General features: G+C 45.1%; 1 protein-coding gene and 1 long non-coding RNA gene across 4 annotated transcripts in view; one reads left to right on the forward strand and one right to left on the reverse strand.

The window, feature by feature from the left end:
- Positions 1–27,889, forward strand: part of LOC143934497 (nicotinamide/nicotinic acid mononucleotide adenylyltransferase 1-like) — a 72,006-nt gene that overhangs the window by 32,377 nt on the left and 11,740 nt on the right. Inside the window, exons 2-5 of one of the 3 annotated variants that reach the window (XM_077458155.1) lie at positions 7,763–8,044; positions 20,406–20,579; positions 23,692–23,875; positions 24,079–24,212. In XM_077458155.1, the coding sequence (XP_077314281.1) occupies positions 7,825–8,044; positions 20,406–20,579; positions 23,692–23,875; positions 24,079–24,212 (712 nt within the window). In that variant the 5' untranslated portion in view covers positions 7,763–7,824. Of the gene's footprint in view, positions 1–7,762; positions 8,045–10,044; positions 10,209–20,405; positions 20,580–23,691; positions 23,876–24,078; positions 24,213–27,889 lie in introns of those variants that run through there. The other 2 variants (XM_077458157.1, XM_077458156.1) reach the window with 2 other exon arrangements.
- LOC143934500 (uncharacterized) overlaps positions 1–27,889 on the reverse strand; it is a 95,451-nt gene that overhangs the window by 18,501 nt on the left and 49,061 nt on the right. Inside the window, exon 2 of the long non-coding RNA XR_013263280.1 lies at positions 19,715–19,829. This is a non-coding gene — a long non-coding RNA (uncharacterized LOC143934500). The remainder of the gene's footprint in view (positions 1–19,714; positions 19,830–27,889) is intronic.

Raw genomic sequence — 27,889 nt, forward strand, 5'->3', positions numbered from 1 at the left:
TAGACAGCGGCGTGCAGGCGCACTGGGTAAGCCGCAGATCGCGGCGATATGCCGCGAGTGTCGGCTCCCGTGCGCATGCACGGGAGTGACGTCATCTCTGCTCCGGCAAATCACAGCGCCGGAGCAGCGAGACCCACCAAGAAGATGGATGCTCCGGACTACAGGTGACAGCGGTGACATCGCTGGCTCCTGTGTCAGGTAAGTGACACATAATGGACTGCTATGCGATGCATAGTAGTCCATTATGCTTTGCCTTTGCAGGGAATCAAAGAGGAAGTAAACTCGTCAAGGTTTACTTCCTCTTTAACGTCTGGTACGAGAACTGGCCGATTTGTTGCTTACAAGTTAAAGTTTTGCTAGAAAATTACTTAGAACCCCCAAACATTATACATTTTTTTTCTAACACCCTAGAGAATAAAATGGCGGTCGTTGCAATACTTTCTGTCACACCGTACTTGCAAAGCGGTCTTAAAAGCACACTTTATAAATAAATACACACTTTTTTTGGGGGAAAAAAAATACACAGTAAAGTTAGCCCAATTTTTTTTTTTTTATATTGTGAAAGATAACGTTACACCGAGTAAATTCATACCCAACATGTCACGCTTCAAAACTGCTCCCGCTCGTGGAATGGCAACAAACTTTTACCCTTAAAAATCCCCATAGGCGAAGTTTAAAAAAAAAATTCTACAGGTTGCACGTTTTGAGTTATGAATGTTTCTGAGAACTATTGCTCTCGCTCTACCGATCGCGACAATACCTCACATGTGTGGTTTTCACATGCTGGTGCTACTCACGTATGCATTCGCTTCTGCATGCGAGCTCGGCGGGCATGTTTAAAAAAATTTTGTCACTTTTATTCCTATTACAAGGGATGTAAACACGGTCGGAAATTCCGACGGAAAAGGTCAGATCGGAATATATTGTCAGAAAATCTGATCGTGTGTGGGCTCTATCAGACTTTTTCTGTTGGAAATTCTGACGGAAAAAAAATTTGAGAGCTGGATCTAACATTTTCGGACAAAAAAATCCGATCAGACTTTTTCCGATTGTTTGTAGAGAATTCCGACAGACAAAGTGCCACGCATGCTCAGATCAAATTACAAGACCAAAGCTATTGGCTACTAGCATCTACGTAGTCCCGTTGTACGTAACGAACGTCATCACGTTCTGAACGATCGGATTTTCCCGACAACTTTGTCCGACTGTGTGTATGCAACACCAGTTTCGGACAAAATCAGATGGATTTTTTTGGTTGGAATGTCCGTGTGTACAGGGCATAATAGAGAATAAAAGCATGACAGGACCTCTTAAATATAAGATCTGGGGTCAAAAAGACCTCAGATCTCATATTTACACTAAAATGCAATATAAAAAAAATGTAAAAAATGGCCCTTTAACCACTTTCAGACCGGACCATTTTGCTGGTAAATGACCAGAGGTCTTTTTACAATTTGGCACTGCGCTGCTTTAACTGGTAATTGCGCGGTCATGCAATGTTGTACCCAAACAAAATTTGCGTCCTTTTCTTCCCACAAATAGAGCTTTCTTTTGATGGTATTTGATTGCCTCTGCGATTTTTATTTTTTGCGATATAAACGTAAAAAGACCGCAAATTTTGAAAAAAATTGATATTTTCTACTTTTTGTTATTAGAAAAATCCAATAAACTCAATTTTAGTCATACATTTAGGCCAAAATGTATTCAGCCACATGTCTTTGGTAAAAAAAAAGTCAATAATTGTATATTTATTGGTTTGCGCAAAAGTTGTCACATCTACAAACTAAGGTACGTTTTCTGGAATTTACGCAGCTTTTAGTTTACGACTGCCTATCTCATTTCTTGAGGTGCTAAAATGGCAGGGCAGTACAAAACCCCCCCAAATGACCCCATTTTGGAAAGTAGACCCCCTAAGGAAATTGATAAGTGGCATGTTGAGCCCATTGAATATTTTATTTTTTTGCCTCAAGCGATTGAATAATGACAAAAAAAAATTTTTTTTTTTTTTTACACAAAGTTGTCACTAAATGATATATTGCTCACACATGCTATAAGCATATGTGAAATGACACCCCAAAATAAATTCTGCTGCTTCTCCTGAGTACGGGGATACCACATATGTGGGACTTTTTGGGAGCCTAGCCGCGTACGGGGCCCCGAAAACCAAGCACCGCCTTCAGGCTTTCTAAGGGCGTTACAGTTTTGAAGGCCATAAAATGCCAAGATGGCACAAACCCCCCCCAAATGACCCCATTTTGGAAAGTAGACACCCCTAAATTTAGGGGTACACTAGTGAGACTAGGTAATAAATGGCGGGTGCCCTGAAACTATAAAAAAATAACTAACCAACCAGCGTCACCTGTAACAGTTATATGGTGATCACTGGTGAAAGGGTTAACTAGGGGGCAATCAGGGGGCTTTATGCGGTAGTATATGGGGGTCCCTGGCGCTATAAAAAGCTGCGGCGAACCTAAATACCTACCTGCCTAACTAGCGTCACCTGTGACACTAATACAGCGATCAGAAAAACGATCGCTTATTAGGCTGGGTTCACACTGGAGCGATGCGGGAACGCCACGAATCCGCGGCGGGTTCCGGCATCACATGCCTCCCGGCGGCAGTTCACACTGCCCTATGCGAACTGCTGGGAGTGTCAGTGAAATGTTAATGACACCCCCAGATCAGTTCGCATATCGCAGTGCGATCTGCAAACTTGGATCGCATGGTGTGAACACCCATGCGATCCGATTCTGCTGCGGACCAAAAAAAGGGTCCTGTGCGAGTTTGCGGCGGGTGCGGCGGGTGCGACACGAATTCAGCCATACTATCTGTATGGCTGAACTCGAATCGCACAGAGATCGGATGTGATTTGCACTGCAGTGCGGTGCGAATCACATCCGTTCTCATAAACCGCTGCAATGTGAACCCAGCCTTAGTGACACTGGTGACGGGGGGTGATCACGGGGTTAAACCTTTATTGGGGGGGTTAGGGGGGTACCTTAGAACTAAAGGGGGCTAACCCTAACTGCCCTAACAGTTATTACAGTCACAAATGACACCCGCCGGGTGATCAGGGGGTTAAACCTTTATTAGGTAATAAATGGCGGGTGCCCTGAAACTATAAAAAAATAACTAACCAACCAGCGTCACCTGTAACCGTTATATGGTGATCACTGGTGAAAGGGTTAACTAGGGGGCAATCAGGGGGCTTTATGAGGTAGTATATGGGGGTCCCTGGCGCTATAAAAAGCTGCGGCGAACCTAAATACCTACCTGCCTAACTAGCGTCACCTGTGACACTAATACAGCGATCAGAAAAACGATCGCTTATTAGGCTGGGTTCACACTGGAGCGATGCGGGAACGCCACGAATCCGCGGCGGGTTCCCGCATCGCATGCCTCCCGGCGGCAGTTCACACTGCCCTATGCGAACTGCTGGGAGTGTCAGTGAAATGTTAATGACACCCCCAGATCAGTTCGCATATCGCAGTGCGATCTGCAAACTCGGATCGCATGGTGTGAACACCCATGCGATCCGATTCTGCTGCGGGCCAAAAAAAGGGTCCCGTGCGAATGTGCGGCGGGTGCGACACGAATTCAGCCATACTATCTGTATGGCTGAACTCGAATCGCACAGAGATCGGATGTGATTTGCACTGCAGTGCGGTGCGAATCACATTCGTTCTCATAAACCGCTGCAATGTGAACCCAGCCTTAGTGACACTGGCGACGGGGGGTGATCACGGGGTTAAACCTTTATTGGGGGGGTTAGGGGGGTACATTAGAACTAAAGGGGGCTAACCCTAACTGCCCTAACAGTTATTACAGTCACAAATGACACCAATGCAAAAAAATAAATAAATAAAATAAAAAATAAAATGACATTGGTGTCACTGTGACTGGGGGGCAGGGGTAATTGGGGGGGTGATCGGGGGGGTGTGAGTGTGCCTGGCATGTTCTACTGTGTAGTGTCGTGTTGGTGCAACTCACCGATCCTCTCTCCTCGGTGTCGGAACGAAAAATACCGACACGGAGGAGAGATTACATCACTTCCTCTCCTGTGTTTACATTACAGGAGAGGAAGTGATGTGACGATGGATTTCTATTCGTCGGGAGCGATCGCGAGGGGGTGGCCATGAATGAATGGCCGCCCCCTCATCCCGGATCGCTCCCGAACGAATACCGACCGCCGCAGGGAAGGCAAGGACGTACATGTAAGCCCTTATGCCTGCCCGTGCCATTCTGTCGACGTACATCGTCGTGCGGCGGTTGGGAAGTGGTTAAAGAGGAAGTAAATCCTGATGGGTTTACTTCCTCTTTGATTCCCTGCAAAGGTAATGCATAATGCCATTCTGTCGACGTACATCGTCGTGCGGCGGTTGGGAAGTGGTTAAAGAGGAAGTAAATCCTGATGGGTTTACTTCCTCTTTGATTCCCTGCAAAGGTAATGCATAATGGACTACTATGCATCGCATAGTAGTCCATTATGTGTCACTTACCTGGCACAGGAGCCAGCGAAGTCACCGCTGTCCCCTTGTGTACGGAGCGTCCATCTTCTTGGTGGGTCTCGCTGCTCCGGCGCTGTCATTCGACGGAGCCGCGATGACGTCACTCCCACGCATGTGCACGGGAGCCGCCACTCGCGGCATATCGCCGTTAACTGCGGCACGCTCAGTGCGCTTGCACGCCGCGGTCTACAGCGCATGCGCCGTAGGCCGAGGTGCCTGTCCTTTGTAAATAGCTCCTAAACCGTTTAGGAGATATTTCTTGGACCTACAGGTAAGCCTTATGCCGCATACACACGAGCGGATTGTATGGCGTACTTAGTCTGTCATACAATCCGACGGACAATCCGTCGTAGTTTCCACTGAACGGACTTGACCACACACGGATACACAAACAGTCCGTCGAAAGCTTGCGCGATGACGTGTACAGCACGTACGACGGGACTAGAAATAGGAAGTCCAAGACACAGCAAAGCACCCTTCCGCCGTGTAAATCCTTTCTGGGCATGCGCCATTCTTAGTCCGTCGAACTAGCATACTGACGACCGTATTGTCCGCTGAAACCAAAGTACGACGGACAGATTTTTGGAAAATCCGAAATTCTTAGTACTCCGGACTGCACGCTGAAAAAGTCAGCTGAAGCCCACACACGAGTGGATTGTCCGCTGAAATGTGTTTCAACGGACTAAGTACGCCATACAGTCCACTCGTGTGTACGCGGCATTAATCTAGGCTTACCTGTAGATCAAAGTGGTTTGTAAGGGTTTACAACCATTTTAAGCTTTAAAAAAATAAAAAATAAAGATTGGGGTTTCATACTAGTTTTACGCATCAAAATTTGTATTAAGCAAATAAATGTGACTCCTAGAACAATTGCTTTGGTGCCAAATCAACAGTTTATATTGTCACATGATTCACTCTCATGAGGAAAACTACATGTTGTGTTACAAAATTTTCCTCATATTTTGTGGAATTAAAGCCGTTCTGTACTTGTTGTTCACATGCTTTGTAAATGTTATCCCGTCTTTGGAAACCAGTGATCGGGCACTATTCCTCCCACTGGCACCAGTGATCGGGCACTATTCCTCCCACTGGCACCAGTGATGGGACACTATTCCTCCCACTGGCACCAGTGATCGGGCACTATTCCTCCCACTGGCACCAGTGATCGGGCACTATTCCTCCCACTGGCACCAGTGATCGGGCACTATTCCTCCCACTGGCACCAGTGATGGGACACTATTCCTCCCACTGGCACCAGTGATCGGGCACTATTCCTCCCACTGGCACCAGTGATGGGACACTATTCCTCCCACTGGCACCAGTGATGGGACACTATGTCTCCTTCTACTAGCTACAGGAACTGTAATTTTTATTTAATTTTTTCACTTCTACTGTTGCTGTGTATTTTTTACTTTCGCTGGCCACTCTGGACCCCCTAAATTCTGAAGGACCATAAACAAGCCCTTTGTTTACAAAGTTTGGAGAACCCTGGCCTAGGCCCTCCTTGGCCTGCAGCCTTCTGGGAGGCCTCACCACCAGAAGGCAGCGCCAGGGACCTGAAGCCTGGGTAAGAATGGCCCAGGGGAAAAGTCAGCAGCTATGGTATTTATATTTACAGCTGCTGACTTTTATATATTTTTGGGAGGGGCATTAAATATTCTCTTTAAAGCAGAGTTCCACCCAAAAGTGGAACGTCTGCTCATCCCCCCCCCCCCCCCCCCCCAGTGCCACAACTGGCACCTTTCAGGGTGGGGGGGGAGGGGGGGTCAAAGACAGGTATCCCGTTCCCACAGCCGCGGATATTGACGTCACTGCTCGACTCCCTCCTCTTCCCAGGCCAGTAGGAGAGAGGAGCAGAGCCTTATGCACAGGGCTGGTGCAAGGATTTTTGACACCGTAGACGAAACCTAATTTTGCCGCCCCCTTGCAAAGGGGGTGACGCCACCCCCTTTGCTTTGCCCGTGTGACAGAAGGTGCCGCTGTACAGGAAGCATCGGCTCTGCTTCCTCTAGCACTGGCTCCAGTACTCTGCTGCACCTCTTATTACACTACCGGTCAGACTGAGTTAGTTGCATGCTTCAGCCTGCAGAGAATGCAAACCAGCAGCCGGGCACCCTTGGCGGCTGCTTGGTTTGCCTAGTGGTAGCACCGGCCCTGCTTGCGCATGCACAGTAGGGTTCCCGGCATGAAGCCGAAAGGCGAGTAAAGTTCCCTTACCCGCAATGGTGGCGGCAGGCGGCAGCACCCAACCAGCTGATGGAAACATCAGCTATGGTCCTGACATCACTGGACTCCAGGACAGGTAATTGTCTCATTTATTAAAAGCCAGCGGCTGCAGTATGTGTAGCTGCTGTTTTTTTTTTTTTTTTTTTTTTTCCCCAGCGGTGGGCGGACCTACGCTTTAACCACCTCCAGTATGGCGGAAGATGGATACAGTGCATTTTTCTCATTGGCCTATGAATGTCCAGCTGTTCACAGGTTTCGGTACAGGGCCAATTACAGCAGCCCTGTACCATGTGATCAGCTGTGTCCAATCACATCTGATCGCTTTTTTTTTTAAATTATTTTAGCTACTTGTATAGCGCCATCAATTTACGCAGCACTTCACATATACAGTGTACATTCACATCAAGGAGCTTACGATCTAAGGTCCCTAACTCACATACACATATTAGGGCCAATTTAGACAGAAGCCAATTAACCTACCAGCATGTCTTTGGAGTGTGGGAGGAAACCAGAGTACCCGGAGGAAACCCACGCAGGCACAGGGAGAACATGCAGACTCCACGCAGGTAGTGTTGGGATTCGAACCAGCGACCCTTTTGCTGCTAAGTGAAAGTGCTAACCACTGTGCCGCCCATGTAAACAGACATGCCGGTTATCGGCATTCCTTTTTCTCACGCACTGTCGCAGAAGGGGAGGAGAGCTACAGGAGGAGAGGAGAGGAGAGCTAGTAGCGGGCAAGTGTGACCGGGGAAATCTACACAGATAATCGGGGCAGTGATCATCAATGCTCATCACGCTCCGAGATCCTGGGCGTGGATGTTGGAATTCGGTGACTTCGATTGCTCATCCCACGTGCTGCAATCTCCGTGTGCATCTCCAACCTCACACTTTTATGTTTTTTGTTTCCTTTTTATCCTGTGTTGATTTAATTTTTATTATTTTCATTTTGTTTTTATTTTGTTTTTGTTTTTTTGTTAATTTTCAGACAGGTAATTTTTGTTTTTTTTTGTGTTTTTTGTTATTTGCAGTTTTCTCCCTTTTGCCCGGAAGAATATCTTTCTGTCTATGAGAGATGGGGAACTAGCCCTGCATGTTTAGCATGATCTGCCCCCTCTATGTCCATACGCTGGGATTTTCCGGAATAGCCTGGGCCCTGTGTGCCGGGGTCAGGAGGTACAGCCCCCGTTGTGACCTTAGTGTCTACTCTGGGTTATCTAGCAGACAGGGGGGCCATCGCACGAGGGGATTGGTCATGTCCTCTAATGATGACCGCGTTTGGTCCGAGGCTCCCAGAGCTACCACTGATAGAGGTAAGTTTTATTTTTTGTTCATTTGTGCAGTTTGCATACTTTTTATTTTTATTTTTGGAAAGCTTATCTAATTGCAGCAAAATTTCAGATCACAGTGCTCCAAAAAAAAATGCAGAAGACACACATTCACCGGCCACTTTATTAGGTACACCTTGCTAATACTGAGTCTGACCCATTTTTGCCTTAATTCTTTGTGTACAACAAGGTGTTGGAAACATTCCTCAGAGATTTTGCTCAATAGTAACATGATATCATCACGCAATTGCTGCAGATTTGTCAGCTGCGCATCCATGATGCCAATCTCCCGTTCCACCACATCCCAAGGGTGCTCTATTGGATGAGATGTGGTGAGTGTGGAGGCCATTGGAGGACAGTGATCTCATTGTCCAGTGGTGATTTGATTGGAGCTTTGTGACATTATCCTGCTGGAAGGAGCCATCAGAAGATGGGGACACTGTAGCCATAAAGAGATGGGCATGGTCACCAACAATACTCAGGTAGGCCGTGGGGTTTAAACAATGATAAATTGGTGTTAAGGGGACCAAAGTGTGCCAAGAAAATATCCCCCACACCATTACACCACCACCAGCCTGAACCGGTGATACAAGGCAGGATGGAGCCATGTTTTCATAGTGTTTAAACCAAATTATGACTCTACCATCAGGAGTAGGGTCTTATAATTTATATCACTGGGAGGAATAGTGGGCCCTTCGTTGGTGTCAGTGAGAAGAATAGTGCCTTATCATTGGTGTCAGTGGAAATAATAGTGCCCCATCATTGAAGTCACTGGGAGGAATAGTGCCCCAACGTTGTTGTTCAGTGGCGGGAATCGTGCCCCACTGTTTGTGTCAGTAGAGGAATTATTGCTCAACGGTTGAAGTCTGTGTGAGGGTTAGTGCCTTGTATCAGTGGGAGGACTAGTGTCGTTGGTGTCGGCGAGAGGACCAGTGCCCCATCGTTGGTGTCGGCGAGAGGACTAGTGCCCCGTCGTTGGTGTCGGCGAGATGACTAGTGGCGCGTCATTGGTGTCGGCGAGAGGACTAGTGGCGCGTCGTTGGTGTCGGCGAGAGGACTAGTGGCGCGTCATTGGTGTCGGGGAGAGGACTAGTGGCGCGTCGTTGGTGTCGGCGAGAGGACTAGTGCTGCGTCGTGGGTGTCGGCGAGAGGACTAGTGCCCCGTCGTTGGTGTCGGCGAGAGGACTAGTGCCCCGTCGTTGGTGTCGGCGAGAGGACTAGTGCCCCGTCGTTGGTGTCGGCGAGAGGACTAGTGCCCCGTCGTTGGTGTCGGCGAGAGGACTAGTGCCCCGTCGTTGGTGTCGGCGAGAGGACTAGTGCCCCGTCGTTGGTGTCGGCGAGAGGACTAGTGCCTCGTCGTTGGTGTCGGCGAGAGGACTAGTGCCTCGTCGTTGGTGTCGGCGAGAGGACTAGTGCCTCGTCGTTGGTGTCGGCGAGAGGACTAGTGCCCCGTCGTTGGTGTCGGCGAGAGGACTAGTGCCCCGTCGTTAGTGTCTGTGGAAGGGATAGTGCCTTGTATCAGTGGGAGGGATAGTGCCCCAAGGGCCAGATAAATGTAGGCCAGGGCTGCGGCTTGGAGACCACTGATGAAGGGGACCAGATGTGGGGTGGAGTGGAGGAATAAGGTTTTGGAGAGTGAAGACCCGCTTTAACCGCCCTATCAAATAAAAGCGACTCAATCAGTGGCTGCAGCACCGATCTGTGTATTCTGACAGTAGGGGAGTGGGAAACGTCTCCGCTGTCTGAATACGATGATGCAGCGGGGAGGATTCCTCCATCCACCTCTAATGTGTGGATCCTCTTGTGTGTTTTTTATTTTTATTTTTTATTTTTTTTGTTTTTTTAATTTAACCCACCAGCTGGACAAAAAAAAAAAACAGACCCCCTGTATGGCTGGTGTAACTCTTTCTCACTAAATCTAAAACGAAACAAAACATTTTGCTTGGAGAAAACTCCACCCGTGGTTTTGCCAGGAAATGGGCGGGGCTTACCCTAGAAAGCAGTACTGGTAAAACTGGTTGGGCGATGTAGGGAAGAAGGGGCTCGGCCCACAGATCTGGCACAGACATCGGGAGAAGGAGACGGCACCATCAATGGTAAAGCCAACAAGGCATCCAGTAGAAGTCTGGACCTCCGTCTGGCTCCTCTGGTAAGAACACTAATAGGGATTAGGGACGTATTCTTCTGTTTCCTCTGAGATCGAATAAAGGAGATGCTTTTATTTTATTTTCACTTTCACTTTTGTAGTCCTATATAGGAGTTTTATATATGCAGCATTGGCGTCACCCTTCACCGTGGAGGATCCGCACTATTACGTCTCTTTTTATAAATGATAACGGTTGGTCGATGTGACCTCCGTGATGAAACGATTGCCTGTTATGTGATGTTTGTTACCTCTCCCCTTATTGCCTCATTTCCAAACACAATAGGGACGGGTCAGCGTGGCACAGTAACATTGTACAGTGTGTTGTGTAACTTCCCCCAGCAGACTGCGTTACAACATTACCGTGTTGTGTCACCAATGTGACCGCGCTTATCTGTGTCACCGTCGTCTATTATCTCTGTCTGTCCACCAGTCACCATGGGGTGTATCTTTTATTTGCACTGGGATATACAGTACAGTATTCAGCAGGACATCGTGAGATGGATTTTTTTTTTAACCGCTTCAGCCCCAGAAGATTTGGCTGCTCAATGACCGGGCCACTTTTTGCGATACGGAACTGCGTCGCTTTAACTGACAGTTGCGTGTCCGTGCAGCGCTGTACCCAAACAAAATTGATGCCCCCCCCCCCACACACACACACACACACACAAATAGAGCTTTCTTTTGGTGGTATTTGATCACCTCTGCTTTTTTTTGTTTTGTTTTTTTTTTTTGTTTTTTTTTTGTGCTATAAACAAAAGAAGAGCAGCAATTTTGAAAAAAAAAAAACACAATGGGGGTTATTTACGAAAGGCAAATCCACTTTGCACTGAAAGTGCACTTGGAAGTGCAGCTGCTGTAAATCTAAAGCCTCATACACACGATCGGACTTTGAACAAACTTTCCAGTGGATTTCTGTACAAAGGGCGTTGGCCGTGAACTTGTATTGCATACACACGACCTGGCTTTTTCAGCCAACTTTCACCAAATCATGTAGGTTTTTCTGCTCTTTACTGCCACCTTTGGTCAACTTATGTATTATTGTCTGATCTTTTGCATTGGTTCTGAGCATGTACTCTGGACTCACTCAAAGATTTTCTGTACACACGATCGGACTTTGCTCCATCGGACTTATGTTGCTGAAAAGTTTGTCTGTTTGCAGATCGAACTTTTGTCCGATAAAAACCAAAAAAGTTTGTCCGATGGAGCGTATACACGGTCGGATGTTGCCTTAAAACAGCTAATTTACATGTTTTTCTTCAAAAAGTCCAATCGTGTGTATGGGCCTTAAGGATCATTCTTCCAACTGATCACCAATGTAAGGAACATTCTTCTCACTGATCACCAATGTAAGGAACATTCTTCCCACTGATCACCAATGTAAGGAGCATTCTTCCCACTGATCACCAATGTAAGAAACATTCTTCCCACTGACCACCAATGTAAGGAACATTCTTCCCACTGACCACCAATGTAAGGAGCATTCTTCCCACTGATCACCAATATAAGGAACATTCTTCCCTCTGACCACCAATGTAAGGAGCATTCTTCTCACTGACCACCAATATAAGGAACATTCTTCTCACTGATCACCAATGTAAGGAACATTCTTCCCACTGATCACCAATATAAGGAACATTCTTCCCTCTGACCACCAATGTAAGGAGCATTCTTCTCACTGACCACCAATATAAGGAACATTCTTCTCACTGATCACCAATGTAAGGAGCATTCTTCCCACTGATCACCAATGTAAGGAGCATTCTTCCCACTGACCACCAATGCAAGGAACATTCTTCTCACTGATCACCAATATAAGGAACATTCTTCTCACTGATCACCAATGTAAGGAGCATTCTTCTCACTGACCACCAATATAAGGAACATTCTTCTCACTGATCCCCATTGTAAGGAGCATTCTTCTCACTGATCACCAATGTAAGGAGCATTCTTCTCACTGATCACCAATGTAAGGAGCATTCTTCCCACTGATCACCAATGTAAGGAGCATTCTTCCCACTGACCACCAATGCAAGGAACATTCTTCTCACTGATCACCAATATAAGGAACATTCTTCTCACTGATCCCCATTGTAAGGAGCATTCTTCTCACTGATCACCAATGTAAGGAGCATTCTTCTCACTGATCACCAATGTAAGGAGCATTCTTCCTACTGATCACCAATGTAAGGAGCATTCTTCCCACTGACCACCAATATAAGGAACATTCTTCTCACTGATCACCAATGTAAGGAGCATTCTTCCCACTGTCCACCAATGTAAGGAACATTCTTCCAACTGATCACCAATGTAAGGAGCATTCTTCCCACTGATCACCAATGTAAGGAGCATTCTTCCCACTGATCACCAATGTAAGGAACATTCTTCTCACTGATCACCAATGTAAGGAACATTCTTCCCACTGATCACCAATGTAAGGAGCATTCTTCCCACTGATCACCAATGTAAGAAACATTCTTCCCACTGACCACCAATGTAAGGAACATTCTTCCCACTGACCACCAATGTAAGGAGCATTCTTCCCACTGATCACCAATATAAGGAACATTCTTCCCACTGATCACCAATGTAAGGAGCATTCTTCCCACTGACCACCAATGTAAGGAGCATTCTTCCCACTGACCACCAATGTAAGGAGCATTCTTCCCACTGACCACCAATATAAGGAACATTCTTCCCACTGATCACCAATGTAAGGAGCATTCTTCCCACTGACCACCAATATAAGGAACATTCTTCTCACTGATCACCAATGTAAGGAGCATTCTTCCCACTGACCACCAATATAAGGAACATTCTTCTCACTGATCACCAATGTAAGGAGCATTCTTCCCACTGACCACCAATGTAAGGAGCATTCTTCCCTCTGACCACCAATGTAAGGAACATTATTCTCACTGATCACCAATATAAGGAACATTCTTCTCACTGATCACCAATGTAAGGAGCATTCTTCTCACTGACCACCAATATAAGGAACATTCTTCTCACTGATCCCCATTGTAAGGAGCATTCTTCTCACTGATCACCAATGTAAGGAGCATTCTTCTCACTGATCACCAATGTAAGGAGCATTCTTCCCACTGATCACCAATGTAAGGAGCATTCTTCCCACTGACCACCAATGCAAGGAACATTCTTCTCACTGATCACCAATATAAGGAACATTCTTCTCACTGATCCCCATTGTAAGGAGCATTCTTCTCACTGATCACCAATGTAAGGAGCATTCTTCTCACTGATCACCAATGTAAGGAGCATTCTTCCTACTGATCACCAATGTAAGGAGCATTCTTCCCACTGACCACCAATATAAGGAACATTCTTCTCACTGATCACCAATGTAAGGAGCATTCTTCCCACTGTCCACCAATGTAAGGAACATTCTTCCAACTGATCACCAATGTAAGGAGCATTCTTCCCACTGATCACCAATGTAAGGAGCATTCTTCCCACTGATCACCAATGTAAGGAACATTCTTCTCACTGATCACCAATGTAAGGAACATTCTTCCCACTGATCACCAATGTAAGGAGCATTCTTCCCACTGATCACCAATGTAAGAAACATTCTTCCCACTGACCACCAATGTAAGGAACATTCTTCCCACTGACCACCAATGTAAGGAGCATTCTTCCCACTGATCACCAATATAAGGAACATTCTTCCCTCTGACCACCAATGTAAGGAGCATTCTTCTCACTGACCACCAATATAAGGAACATTCTTCTCACTGATCACCAATGTAAGGAGCATTCTTCCCACTGACCACCAATATAAGGAACATTCTTCTCACTGATCACCAATGTAAGGAGCATTCTTCCTACTGATCACCAATGTAAGGAGCATTCTTCCCACTGACCACCAATATAAGGAACATTCTTCTCACTGATCACCAATGTAAGGAGCATTCTTCCCTCTGACCACCAATGTAAGGAACATTCTTCCCACTGATCACCAATGTAAGGAGCATTCTTCCCACTGACCACCAATATAAGGAACATTCTTCTCACTGATCACCAATGTAAGGAGCATTCTTCCCACTGACCACCAATATAAGGAACATTCTTCTCACTGATCACCAATGTAAGGAGCATTCTTCCCACTGACCACCAATGTAAGGAGCATTCTTCCCTCTGACCACCAATGTAAGGAACATTCTTCTCACTGATCACCAATATAAGGAACATTCTTCTCACTGATCACCAATGTAAGGAGCATTCTTCTCACTGACCACCAATATAAGGAACATTCTTCTCACTGATCCCCATTGTAAGGAGCATTCTTCTCACTGATCACCAATGTAAGGAGCATTCTTCTCACTGATCACCAATGTAAGGAGCATTCTTCCCACTGATCACCAATGTAAGGAGCATTCTTCCCACTGACCACCAATGCAAGGAACATTCTTCTCACTGATCACCAATATAAGGAACATTCTTCTCACTGATCCCCATTGTAAGGAGCATTCTTCTCACTGATCACCAATGTAAGGAGCATTCTTCTCACTGATCACCAATGTAAGGAGCATTCTTCCTACTGATCACCAATGTAAGGAGCATTCTTCCCACTGACCACCAATATAAGGAACATTCTTCTCACTGATCACCAATGTAAGGAGCATTCTTCCCACTGTCCACCAATGTAAGGAACATTCTTCCAACTGATCACCAATGTAAGGAGCATTCTTCCCACTGATCACCAATGTAAGGAGCATTCTTCCCACTGATCACCAATGTAAGGAACATTCTTCTCACTGATCACCAATGTAAGGAACATTCTTCCCACTGATCACCAATGTAAGGAGCATTCTTCCCACTGATCACCAATGTAAGAAACATTCTTCTCACTGATCACCAATGTAAGGAGCATTCTTCCCTCTGACCACCAATGTAAGGAACATTCTTCCCACTGATCACCAATGTAAGGAGCATTCTTCCCACTGACCACCAATATAAGGAACATTCTTCTCACTGATCACCAATGTAAGGAACCTTCTTCCACTGATCACCAATGTAAGGAACATTCTTCCCACTGATCACCAATGTAAGGAGCATTCTTCCCACTGACCACCAATATAAGGAACATTCTTCTCACTGATCACCAATGTAAGGAGCATTCTTCCCTCTGACCACCAATGTAAGGAACATTCTTCCCACTGATCACCAATATAAGGAACATTCTTCCCACTGACCACCAATATAAGGAACATTCTTCCCACTGACCACCAATGTAAGGAGCATTCTTCCCTCTGACCACCAATGTAAGGAACATTCTTCCCACTGATCACCAATATAAGGAACATTCTTCCCTCTGACCACCAATGTAAGGAGCATTCTTCCCTCTGACCACCAATGTAAGGAGCATTCTTCCCACTGACCACCAATGTAGGGATCATTCTTCCCACTGACCACCAATGTAGGGATCATTCTTCCCTCTGACCACCAATGTAAGGAGCATTCTTCTCACTGACCACCAATATAAGGAACATTCTTCCCTCTGACCACCAATGTAAGGAGCATTCTTCCCACTGACCACCAATGTAGGGATCATTCTTCCCACTGACCACCAATGTAGGGATCATTCTTCCCACTGACCACCAATGTAGGGATCATTCTTCCCACTGACCACCAATATAAGGAACATTCTTCTCACTGATCACCAATGTAAGGAGCATTCTTCCCACTGATCACCAATGTAAGGAGCATTCTTCTCACTGATCCCCATTGTAAGGAGCATTCTTCTCACTGATCACCAATGTAAGGAGCATTCTTCCCAATGATCACCAATGTAAGGAGCATTCTTCCCACTGACCACCAATATAAGGAACATTCTTCCCACTGATCACCAATGTAAGGAGCATTCTTCTCACTGATCACCAATGTAAGGAGCATTCTTCCCACTGTCCACCAATGTAAGGAACATTCTTCTCACTGACTACCAATGTAAAGCCTCATACACATGATCGGACTTTGAACAAACTTTCCAGTGGATTTCTGTACAAAGGGCGTTGGCTGTGAACTTGTATTGCATACACACAGCAGGACTTTTTCAGCCAACTTTCACCAAATCACATGGTTTTTCTGCTCTTCCCCGCCACCTTTGGTCAACTTCTGTATTGTTGTCTGATCTTTTTGCCTTGGTTCTGAGCATGCGTGTTTGTAAAATCCGATGGGTTTTCTGTACACACGATCGGACTTTGCTCCATCGGACTTACGCTGTCAAAGTCTGTCTGTTCGCACAGTCAACAAAAGTCAGATGAAAACCGAAAACACTTGATGGAGCGTACACACGGTCTGATGTTGCCTTAAAACGGCTAATTTGCATGTTTGTTGTTTAAAAAGTCCGATCGTGTGTATGGGCCTTAAGGGGTAGATCTGAAATGAGGGGAAGCTCTGCTGATTTTATCATCCACTCACGTGCAAGCTAAAATGCTGTTTTTTTTATTTTCCTTGCATGTTCCCCTCGGATCTCCAGCGACTGCACTTCCAAGTGCACTTGCAGTGCAAACTGGATTTTCCTTTAGTAAATAACCCCCATCATTTTGTACTTTGTGCTATAATAAATACCCAACATTTTTTATCAAAATATTTTTTTTCCTCAGTTTAGGCCGATATGTATTCTACATATTTTTGGTAAAAAATCGCAATAAGCGCATATTGATTGGTTTGCGCAAAAGTTATAGCGTCTACAACATAGGGGATAGATTTATGGCATTTTTATTATTATATTTAATTTTTTTTTACTAGTAATGGCGATCTGCGATATTTTTTATTTATTTTTGTCAGGATTGCGATATTGCGGCGGACGCATCGGACACTTTTTTAACACATTTTTGGGACCATTGGGATTTATACAGCGATCAGTGCTATGAAAATGCACTGATTACTGTATAAATGACTCTGGCAGGGAAGGACTTAACATTAGGGTGGGATCAAGGGGTTAACTGTGTTCCCTCGGTGTGTTCTAACTGTAGGAGGGAGGGGACTGTCTAGGAGGAGAGAGAGATTGGTGTTCATACTTAGTAGGAGCACACGATCTGTCTCCTCTCCCCTGTTTATATACACAGATCCTGGTTCTCACTCTGTCATGTGCCCGGTGGTCATCGCGCCTACCAGGCACTCGCATCAGCTCCGGGGACACGCTGCGGGCGGGTGCACCCCTATTGGCCAAAAGGCGAAGCGTCGTAGGGTAACGTTGTTTTGCCATTTTTCCCTTCACTGGAACTAAGGGGCCAAGCCCAACCCCTGAAAAACAACCCCCACACCATAATCCCCCCCCCTTCAACCAAATGATTTGGACCAGTGCGCAAAGCAAGGTCCATAAAGACATGGATGAGCGAGTTTGGTGCGGAGGAACTTGACTGGCCTGCACAGAGTCCTGACCTCCCCCCCGATAGAACACCTTTGGGATGAATTAGAGCGGAGACTGCGAGCCAGACCTTATCATCCAACATCAGTGCCCGACCTCACAAATGTAAGTCAGGACTCTGTGCAGGCAAGTCAAGTTTTAAAAATGTAAAATTACCTTTGCAAACGAAATCCTGAGCTACCTTTTTGAACGTCATTCAAATGATATTAGAATTTTCATATTACATTTCCTAAGACATTTTCTACGAAATACTACTAGTGTATACCCAGCTTTAGAAGCACTACAAGGAGCACTGCAGAGCCAATACAATATGGATAGTATGCAGCTTAGATATTGGGAATTGAAAGCTTTCAAAGAAATAGTTTCACCTTCTCATGGACATGGTCAGCAACAATACTCAGGTAAGTCGTGGCGTTTAAACAATGCTCAATTGGTACTCCCATTCCACCACATCCCAAAGGTGCTCTATTGGATTGAGATTTGGTGAGTGTGGAGGCCATTGGAGTACAGAGACCTCATTGTCCAGTGGTGAGATGAGTGGAGCTTTGTGACATGGAGCATTACACTGCTGGAAGGAGCCATCAGAAGATGGGGACACTGTAGTCATAAAGGGATGGACATGGTCAGCAACAATACTCAGGTAGGCCGTGGAGTTTTTACGATGCTCAATTAGTACTAAGAGGGCCCAAAGTGTGCCAAGAAAATACCCCCACACCATTACACCACAAGCCTGAACCGGGGATACAAGGCGGGATGGATCCATGCTTTCATGTTTACACCAAATTCTGACCCCACCATCTGAATGTCGCAGCTGAAATCCCGACTCATCAGGCCAGGCAACGTTTTTCCAATCTTCTTTTGTCCACTTTGGTGAGCCTGTACCAATTGTAGCCTCAGTTTCCTGTTCTTAGCTGAGGGAAGTGGCACACGGTGTGGTCTTATGCTGCTGTAGCCCATCTGCTTCAAAGTTCGTTGTGTTGTGCGTTCAGAGATGGTATTCTGTATACCTTGGCTGTAACGAGTGGTTATTTGAGGTACTGTTGGCCTTTTTATCATTTCAAACCAGTCTGCCCATTCTCCTCTGACCTCTGGCATCAACAAGGCATTTTCCTCCACACAACAGCCACTCACTGGATATTTTCTCTTTTTTTGGGCCATTCTCTGTAAACCCGAGGAGATGGTTGTGCGTGAAAATCCCAGTAGATCGGCAGTTTTTGAAATACTCAGACCAGCCCATCTGCCATCAACCACGTTCAAAGTCACTTAAATCCCCTTTCTTCCCCATTCTGATGCTCGGTTTGAACTTCGGCAAGTCGTCTTCACCGCGTCTAGATGCCTAAATGCATTGAGTTGCTGCCATGTGATTGGCTGATTATCAATTTGTGTTACCAAGCAATTAAACAGGTGTACCTAATGAAGTGACCAGTGAGTGTATATTAAGACCCCTTTCACACTGGGGCACTTTGCAGGCGCTACAGCTCTTAAAATGGAGCCTGCAAAGCGCCCTGAAAGAGCCGCTGCTGGGTCGCCAGTGTGAAAGCCCCAAGGGCTTTCACACTGGAGTGGTACGCTGGCAGGATGCTCAAAGTCCTGCTAGCAGCATCTTTGGAGCTGTGAAGGAGCGGTGTATACACCACTCCTTCACCACTCCTGCCCATTGAAATCAATGGGGCAGCGTGGCTATACCGCCGGCAAAGCGCTGCTTTTAACCCTTTCTCAGCGGCCAGCAGGGGGGGGTAAAACTGCCCTGCTAGCGGCTGAATACTGCCGCTGAAACGCCGGTAAAGCGGCGCTAAAAATAGAGCAGTTTTACCACCGACGCCGCTCCCGCCCCAGTGTGAAAGGGGCCTTAGACATGACAAAGGAAGAGCCTCATAGTGCAGTATTTAAAAAAAAAAAAACTTTTTTTGTTAATAGATAGATGCACTTGCATATAAACAAAATGTACAGGTAGTGTACCAAACAATCCGGCACCACTGTGCATGAGGACATAGCAGCTATAGCTCCGCCCAACACGTTTCTCTGTAAAAGACGTCCTCTGCTATTGGTGACTGTGCATTTAATATAACTCTATGAACCAATCCCCTGCTGAATCAGACCAAAACAGGTTAGATGTCACCTTTTATGTGTATCAGTTTTTTCCTTCTAGCTTTTGTCCAAAGGCAAACAAATCCATGGCCGTGCCTCTGTCCATCTGTTCACATACTTTTAGCTCTAATATGTCACTTCAGGTCCTAAAAACAAAAAGATGAAAATGATACAAACATTTCTTTTTTTTTTCTTCTTTTTTTTCTTTTTTCTTTTTTTATTTGTTTTTTCTTTTTTTCTTCTCTTTTTTGAGTTTTTTTGTTGGGTTTTTTTTTTTTTAATTTATTTTTTGTTTTGTTTTTTGTTTTTTTTTTACCTAATATGGGTGCAATTGGATGTAAATGGACAGTGGGCATTTGCTTACCAACAAACCTTGTCATGTCCTATTCGTGGCCAGCGGTTAGCACTTTAGTCCTGACGCCCTGGGCTCATGGTATCCATGATCTTTCCTTACATATATTTGTGTGTGTGGTTGACCTCCCAGGTCTCCTGCCACCCAAAAAAACATACGGATTGGATAGTTTGCTTCTGATCTAGTTTTCCTTAGTGTATGTCCTAAGATAGAGGGGACATTAAAGTGTAAGCTTCTTTGCGGCACAGACTGGCCTGCCTGGTTATATATGTTCTCTGCAAAGCTTTTCTGTGTATATGGGATGCTACATGAATATAGGAAACAAAAAAGAAAGTTTACAGCAAACTCTTAACAAGTTTTTGTTTTATAGGTTGTATAAGTAACCCGGACGCAATCTGCTTGAATTCCCAGGAGTCTTCTTATACCATGGAGAAGTCAGACCAACGGACAGAAGTTGTCCTGTTGGCTACCGGCTCATTTAACCCGATCACTGTGATGCACCTGAGGCTGTTTGAACTGGCGCGGGACCATCTGCATTCCACAGGTACCCCAAAACCGTTACTATACAGAGTAACATGTGACTTCTTCTCTGTGTTGCACACAATGCTGCCATGTGGCAAGAAAGTTTCTGCAAAAAGTTGTAGTTAACCGGTTCCCGCCCGACGTATAGCTTAACTGCTTCAGCCCCGGAAGATTTTACCCCCTTCCTGACCAGAGCACTTTTTTTGCGATTCGGCACTGCGTCGTTTAAACTGACAATTGCGCGGTCGTACGATGTGGCTCCCAAACAAAATTGACGTCCTTTTCCCCCCACAAATAGAGCATTCTTTTGGTGGTATTTGATCACCTCTACGGTTTTTAGTTTTTGCGCTATAAACAAAAAAAGAGCGACAATTTTGAAAAAAAACGCATTATTTTTTACTTTTTGCTGTAATATCCCCAAAAAATATATATTAAAAAAATTTTTTTTCTCAGTTTAGGCCGTATTCTTCTACATATTTTTGGTAAAAAAAAAATCGCAATAAGTGTTTGGTTTGCACAAAAGTTATAGCGTCTACAAAATAGGAGATAGTTTTATGGCATTTTTTTATTCATTTTGTTTTTACTAGTAATGGCGGCGAGCTGCGATTTTTATTGTGACTGCAACATTATGGCGGACACGTCGGACATTTTTGACACATTTTTGGGACCATTGTCATTTATACAGCAATCAGTGCTATACAAATGCACTGATTCCTGTGTAAATGACACTGGCAGTTAAGGGGTTAACCACTAGGGGGCAGTGTAAAGGTTAAGTGTATCCTGGGGCGTGTTTCTAACTGTGGGGGGCGTGGCTACATGTGACACATCACTGATCTCTGCTCCCAATCACAGGGAGCAGAGATCGGTGATACTGTCACTAGGCAGAACGGGAAGATGCTTGTTTACATTGGCATCTCCCCGTTCTTCCTCCCCATGAGACGATTGCAGGTATCCCCGCGGCGATCGAGTCTGCGGGACCCACAACCCGACTCATGGAGGTCCCGGCCGGCGCGCATGCAATGGCACAGCGGCAAATTTTAAAGGGACGTACAGGTACGCCCATTTGCCTGTCCGTGCCATTCTGCCGACGTACATCGTCGTGCGCCGGTCGGGAACCGGATAATGATGTCGGTGGGAACCTCTCGTCAATCCAGAAGTCATATGATGTCCTCCGAGATCACCAGACACAGCCGTTGACTGATCACTGTACTGGTGTTCTGACAAGAAAGGTCCCCCCCCATCGGATAGTGTCCGCCCTGTGCAGCGCAGGCGCATCGCCTACACAGTACGAAGGGGAAAAAGGAGCCGCCGAAAGTCTCCGTTCATGAGCTGTACACGGCACATGATTGGTTACAGCTGCCAGTACCATGTGACTGCTGTAACCAATCACAGCAGGTCACATGACAGTTGTATACAATGGATGGCTTCCTTTCACGCTGTCAGGACAATGGGCGTGGAAGTATTGGCAATTTTGCCAGTAGAAGATATGGGCGCCGTAAACGTGTCATGTGACAGATGGATCTCCCTGCTGGCCTATAAAGGACTGCCTCTGTCTGACCCAAGTTGCTGGATTGTCGTCGGCTTCCTGTATTCCTGAACCTCTGTTATTACTTGGATCTCCTGTTCATTGACCCTGCTCGTGCCAGACCTGTTGACCTCCTTTCCTGGCTCATCCCCCAGCTTGCTATATGGACTTTGCCTCTGCCTGATTACCAGTCTATGACCTCAGCTTACTCCACGGATTTGCTCATGCTTCTTTCTATACTGTGTTTGACCCTCAGCCGGGTGTTCCTGGGTTTGACCCTCAGCCGGGTGTTCACTGCTGTCCTCTGAGCACGATTTATTCCAAGCACAGCGGGGGGGGGTCCTGGCCGCCTGTGCACCAACACGCCCTGGCAGGCCTCACAAGGTGAATCTCTTCTGGACACATCCAGATCCTACCGGCAACCTGTGGTTCATTCTGGCCGTATACCTTTTAGAGGTATACCGCACCCAGCCGCAAGGGGAGCCCCCTCTGCATATTGGCTTCAGATCAGGTACGTGACACAAGCCATCCATTTTATACAATTGTGTTGCTAGCTGTGATTGGTCAGTGTGATTACATGGCACAGACTGGGCCAATCGCAGCCTATCTGTACCATGTGATTGAGCTCTGAGCAATCACAGGTAATCACAACAAAAGACATTTAATTTTATTCAGTATAATGCCTGCATATTGCACTGCTGTATGCAAACCATGTATAATATATATATATATATATATATATATATATATATATATATATATATATATATATATATATATATATAATTTTTTATTTTTTTTGTTAAGGCAAAAGATCAAAAAAAAATTTTTTATTTATTTTTCTTTGATCTTTTTTGTTTTTAAAGGCAGAGGAGAGATTTGGGGTTTGTCATGCTGTATTGTTAGCACAGGAGATGTTTACATTTTTTGCCATAGCAATAAAAGTGATCAAAACAAAAATTTTAAGACACAGTGTTAAAAAAAAAAATAAATAAATAAAAAAAAAAAAAAAAAAATATATATATATATATATATATATATATATATATATATATATATATATATAATAATTTATTTATTTTTATATATTTATATTGATCACTTCCCCAATGTTACTCTGGTAACATTATATTGCTCTGATCACAGTGTGTTTTAAAAAAAATAAATTAAAAATCATAGAAAAAATAATAAATAAAAAGTGACTTTTTTTAATTCCATTATTTTTTTTTTTTTTTTGTACTGTCACCAGTCGGTGTCCCTTATCACCGCCATACCTGTTGTAAAATAATTTACACTGATTTGGATTATTTTCACCAAAGAAATGTAACCGAATACAATCTGGCCTAAAAGGGAAGCAGAAGCTTTTTTTGTGGAGGGAGATTTCTGCAGGATATTTGGCAAGTGCAGAATCGCAGTATATATAAAATAACATGCAAAGTGGTCGGAGGGTAGCTTCAGAATGTTTTTATTACAAAATTATGTGAGCAGACTGCGGTTCCTCTTTAGCTTTTAAAAAAAAAAAAAAAAAAAGACAATTTGTAATTGATTAATTGAGTATTATGTAAGTGGCTAATTGCCCTATATTTATTTGTTGATTTTTCCCAAACAGGAAACTATAAGGTAGTAAAAGGTATTATATCTCCTGTGAGCGATGGATACAAAAAGAAAGGCCTAGTCGGGGGGCCACATCGCCTGTCAATGGTCCAACTGGCGACTCAGACATCCGATTGGATAAAAGTGGACCCGTGGGAATGTTTGAAAAAGGACTGGACTGAGACTGTAGCAGTTTTAAGGTAACCCATACAGGCAAACCAATACCCTCCGTGGTATCGAGGAACTAGAAATCACAGCATGTCCTAAAAGATAGCCGGGGACAAACCCCGCATCTCTCACGTCCTTATTGTCCAGACCTTTTGCATATGGCAAAGAAAGAATTGTTTTTTGTTTTTTTTTTTCCTTTGTTTTTTTTAAATAACTTTTTATATCTTTTTCTCAGGCATCACCAGCAGCAGCTTGAGGGTATGAATAATGGAGGGAACCTGGATAAGAAATCGGGGTACAGGAAGGGTAACAAGAGGAAGAGGGAAAACTGCCAAGACGTCCCTGACCATAACTGTTCAGAGAGCAGAGGTAAGATGTAACAACCAAGGATTTTGTGACGCTCCAAAAATTCTATTAGTCTCTTATAACTGCTGTATTAAATTTCAGCTTGAGCTATAGAGCTCTGTAAACTGGCTTTTTCCTTTCAGGCGAAATTTGAGAAACACACAAAAGGGAGCAGAGAGCTCAAACTGTTTTAAATATGGTAATTCAAAATCTTTAACTGCTATAATTTTTTATCTGACTTTAAAGGGGTTGTAAAGGTAAAAGTTTTTTACATCTAACAATGTCGGCTCCCCCAGCCCCCTAACCCCCCTTCCCCCGTTTTACTTACCTGACCCCTCGAAAGTCCCGCTCTCACCCCCGACATCCTCTTCGCCGCTCACCCTGGCCGTTGATTGGCTAGAGTGGATGGATTGAAAGCAGAGCAGCCATTGGCTCGCGCTGCTGTCAATCACATCCAGTGACGTGGCGTGCCAGGGGGGCGGGGCCGAGTGATACAGTGAGCAGCTATGGCCGCCAGCTGTATCACGGGAGCGAGCCCACAAGTGTTTCTCACCATGTGAGGGAGCTCACGTGAACGCGTGGAGTCCTTGCGGGGGGGGGGGGGGGGGGAGCCGAGACAGGCGTCGAGGGACCCCAGAAGACCAGGTCCGGGGCCGCTCTGTGCAAAATGAGCTGCACAGTGGAGGTAAGTATAACATGTTTTTGATCCCATTAAAAAAAAAATGAAAACACTAAAAAACAGTATTGCAAAAATGTTGAAAAACTCACTGCAAAGCTACTGGTGTTTACGACGCCTAAATTCTTCCAAATTCGCCCAAATACTTACCGGAGCCCAATCTGTTGCAGCTTTATAGGAAGGTGCTCGGAAAGCAGAAGAAACCAGAAGTGCTGCTGAGGGAACCCAGTAGAGGAGGATCTGGGCTGCTTTCTGCAAAACCATTGTACAGAGCAGGCAAATATGACATGTTTGTTATTTAAAAAAAAAAAACCTTTACAATCACTTAGGCTGCTTTCACACTGGGGCGGTATTCAGGCGTTACAGCGCTAAAAATAGCGCCTGTGTAGCGCCTGAAAAAAACCGGCCCCTTTCACTCCAGTGTGCTAGCCGCATCTTTGGAGCGGTGAAGGAGCGGTGTATTCACCGCTCCTAAATCACTCCTACCCATTGAAATCAATGGGACACCGCGGCAATACCGCCGGCAAAGCGCCGCTGCAGCGGCACTTTGCGGGCGGGTTTAACCCTTTTTCGGCCGCTAGCGGGGGTTAAAACCACCCCGCTAGCGCCCGCAGACCGCCGCTAAAACGACAGTAAAGCGCCGCTAAAAATAGCGGCACTTTACCGCCGACGCCGCTCCCGCCCAGTGTGAAAGCAGCCTTAAGGTAACCTGTGTATTGACCATGCAGAGCAAAGCAACAGGTTCGCTTTAGACAGTTAAGGTCCACTCTATAGCAGTTTTACTACTACTGCTACTGGATGGCACCTCAGCACCGGACCCATATACACGTGATCCAACATCACCTGTTAAAAACCTGTACCCGCTCCCCTCTCTCCCCCTGAAAGGTGCCAAATGTGGCACCAGCGGGGTGGAAGAATCAGCTAAGCGACAGTTCCACTTTTAGGTAAAACTCTGCTTTAACCCCTTTCCAGCCAGTGTCATTAGTACAGTGACAGTGCATATGTTTAGCACTGATCACTGTATTAGTTTCACAGGTTCCCAAAAAAGTGTCAGTGAGTGTCCGAATATCCGCCGCAATATTGCAGCCCCACTAAAAGTCACTAATCGCCACCATTACTAGTAAAAAAATGTTTTATATTATATATCTCCCATATGTAGATGCTATAACTTTTGGGCAAACCACTCAATATATGCTTTTTGAATTTTTTTTATTTTACAGTCAGGTCCATAAATATTGGGACATGGACACAATTCTAATCTTTTTGGCTCTATACACCACCACAATGGATTTAAAATGAAGCGAACAAGATGTGCTTTAACTGCAGACTTTCGGCTTTAATTTGAGGGTATTTACATCCAAATCGGGTGAGGGGTGTAGGAATTACAACAGTTTGTATATGTGCGTTCCACTTTTTAAGGGACCAAAAGTAATGGGACAGATTAACAATCATCCATCAAACTTTCACTTTTTAATACTTGGTTGCAAATCCTTTGCAGCCAATTACAGCCTGAAGTCTGGAATGCGTAGACATCACCAGACGCTGGGCCTCATCCCTGGTGATGCTCTGCCAGGCCTCTACTGCAATTGTCTTCAGTTCTTGCTTGTTATTGGGGCATTTTCCCTTCAGTTTTGTCTTCAGCAAGTGAAATGCATGCTCGATCGGATTCAGGTCAGGTGATTGACTTGGCCATTGGATAAAATCCCACTTCTTTCCCTTAAAAAACTCTTTGGTTGCTTTCGCAGTATACTTCAGGTCGTTGTCCATCTGCACTGTGAAGCGCCATCCAATGAGTTCTCAAGCATTTTGCTGAATATGAGCAGATAACATTTCCCGAAACACTTCAGAATTCATCCTACTGCTTTTGTCACAGCAGTCACATCATCAATAAATACAAGAGAACCAGTTCCATTGGCAGCCATACATGCCCACGCCATGAAACTAACACCGCCATGCTTCACTGATGAGGTGGTATGCTTTGAATCATGAGCAGTTCCTTTACTTCTACATACTCTTCTCTTCCCATCACTCTGGTACAAGTTGATCTTGGTCTCATCTGTCTATAGGATGTTGTTCCAGAACTGTGAAGGCTTTTTTTTAGATGTTTGGCAAACTCTAATCTGGCCTTTCTGTTTTTGAGGCTCACCAATGGTTTACATCTTGTGGTGAACCCTCTGTATTAACTCTGGAGAAGTCTTCTCTTGATTATTGACTTTGACACACATACACCTACCTCCTGGAGAGTGTTCTTGATCTTGCCAACTGTTGTGAAGGGTGTTTTCTTCACCAGGGAAAGAATTCTTCGGTCATCCACCACAGTTGTTTTCCGTGGTCTTCCGGGTCTTTTGGTGTTGCTGAGCTAACCGGTGCGTTCTTTCTTTTTAAGGATGTTCCAAACAGTTGATTTGGCCACACCTAATGTTTTTGCTATCTCTCTGATGGGTTTGTTTTTGTTTTTTTCAGCCTAATGATGGCTTGGTTCCCTGATAGTGACAGCTCATTGGATCTCATATTGAGAGTTGACAGCAACAGATTGCAAATGCCAATAGCACACTTGAAATTAACTCTGGACCTTTTATCTGCTCCTTGTAAATGGGATAATGAGGGGAAAAAAACACACACCTGGCCATGGAACAGCTGAGCAGCCAATTGTCCCATTACTTTTGGTCCCTTAAAAAGTGGGAGGCACATATACAAACTGTTGTAATTCCTACACCGTTCACCTGAAAATAATCTTCCTGAGGTCAGGTGGTAATGCTTCCTTTCGACAGCAGCACATACTCCCTTTTTCTTCACTCCCCCACCACTCTGCAGCTTCCAGGAGGAAAGGAAATGGCTGACACTTCTGGGTAGTGAGGAACATGTGACATAACGCCCCTTCTTCTTATGTCATAGTGCTGGTGTCCACTCATTGGCCTAGCATTGTCATTCAGGAACCTGATGGAGAGTTCTCGGCGCTATGTAAGCTCAAACTTAAGTGTCCTCACTCGCCTCCTCCCCACCGTGATCCTTTCAGCTACAAGGA

This window comes from Lithobates pipiens, unplaced genomic scaffold, assembly GCF_037356315.1.
Source record: "Lithobates pipiens isolate NorthernLeopardFrog02 unplaced genomic scaffold, aLitPip1_a1.2 Scaffold_27, whole genome shotgun sequence".
In the NCBI taxonomy this organism is placed as follows: domain Eukaryota; kingdom Metazoa; phylum Chordata; class Amphibia; order Anura; family Ranidae; genus Lithobates; species Lithobates pipiens.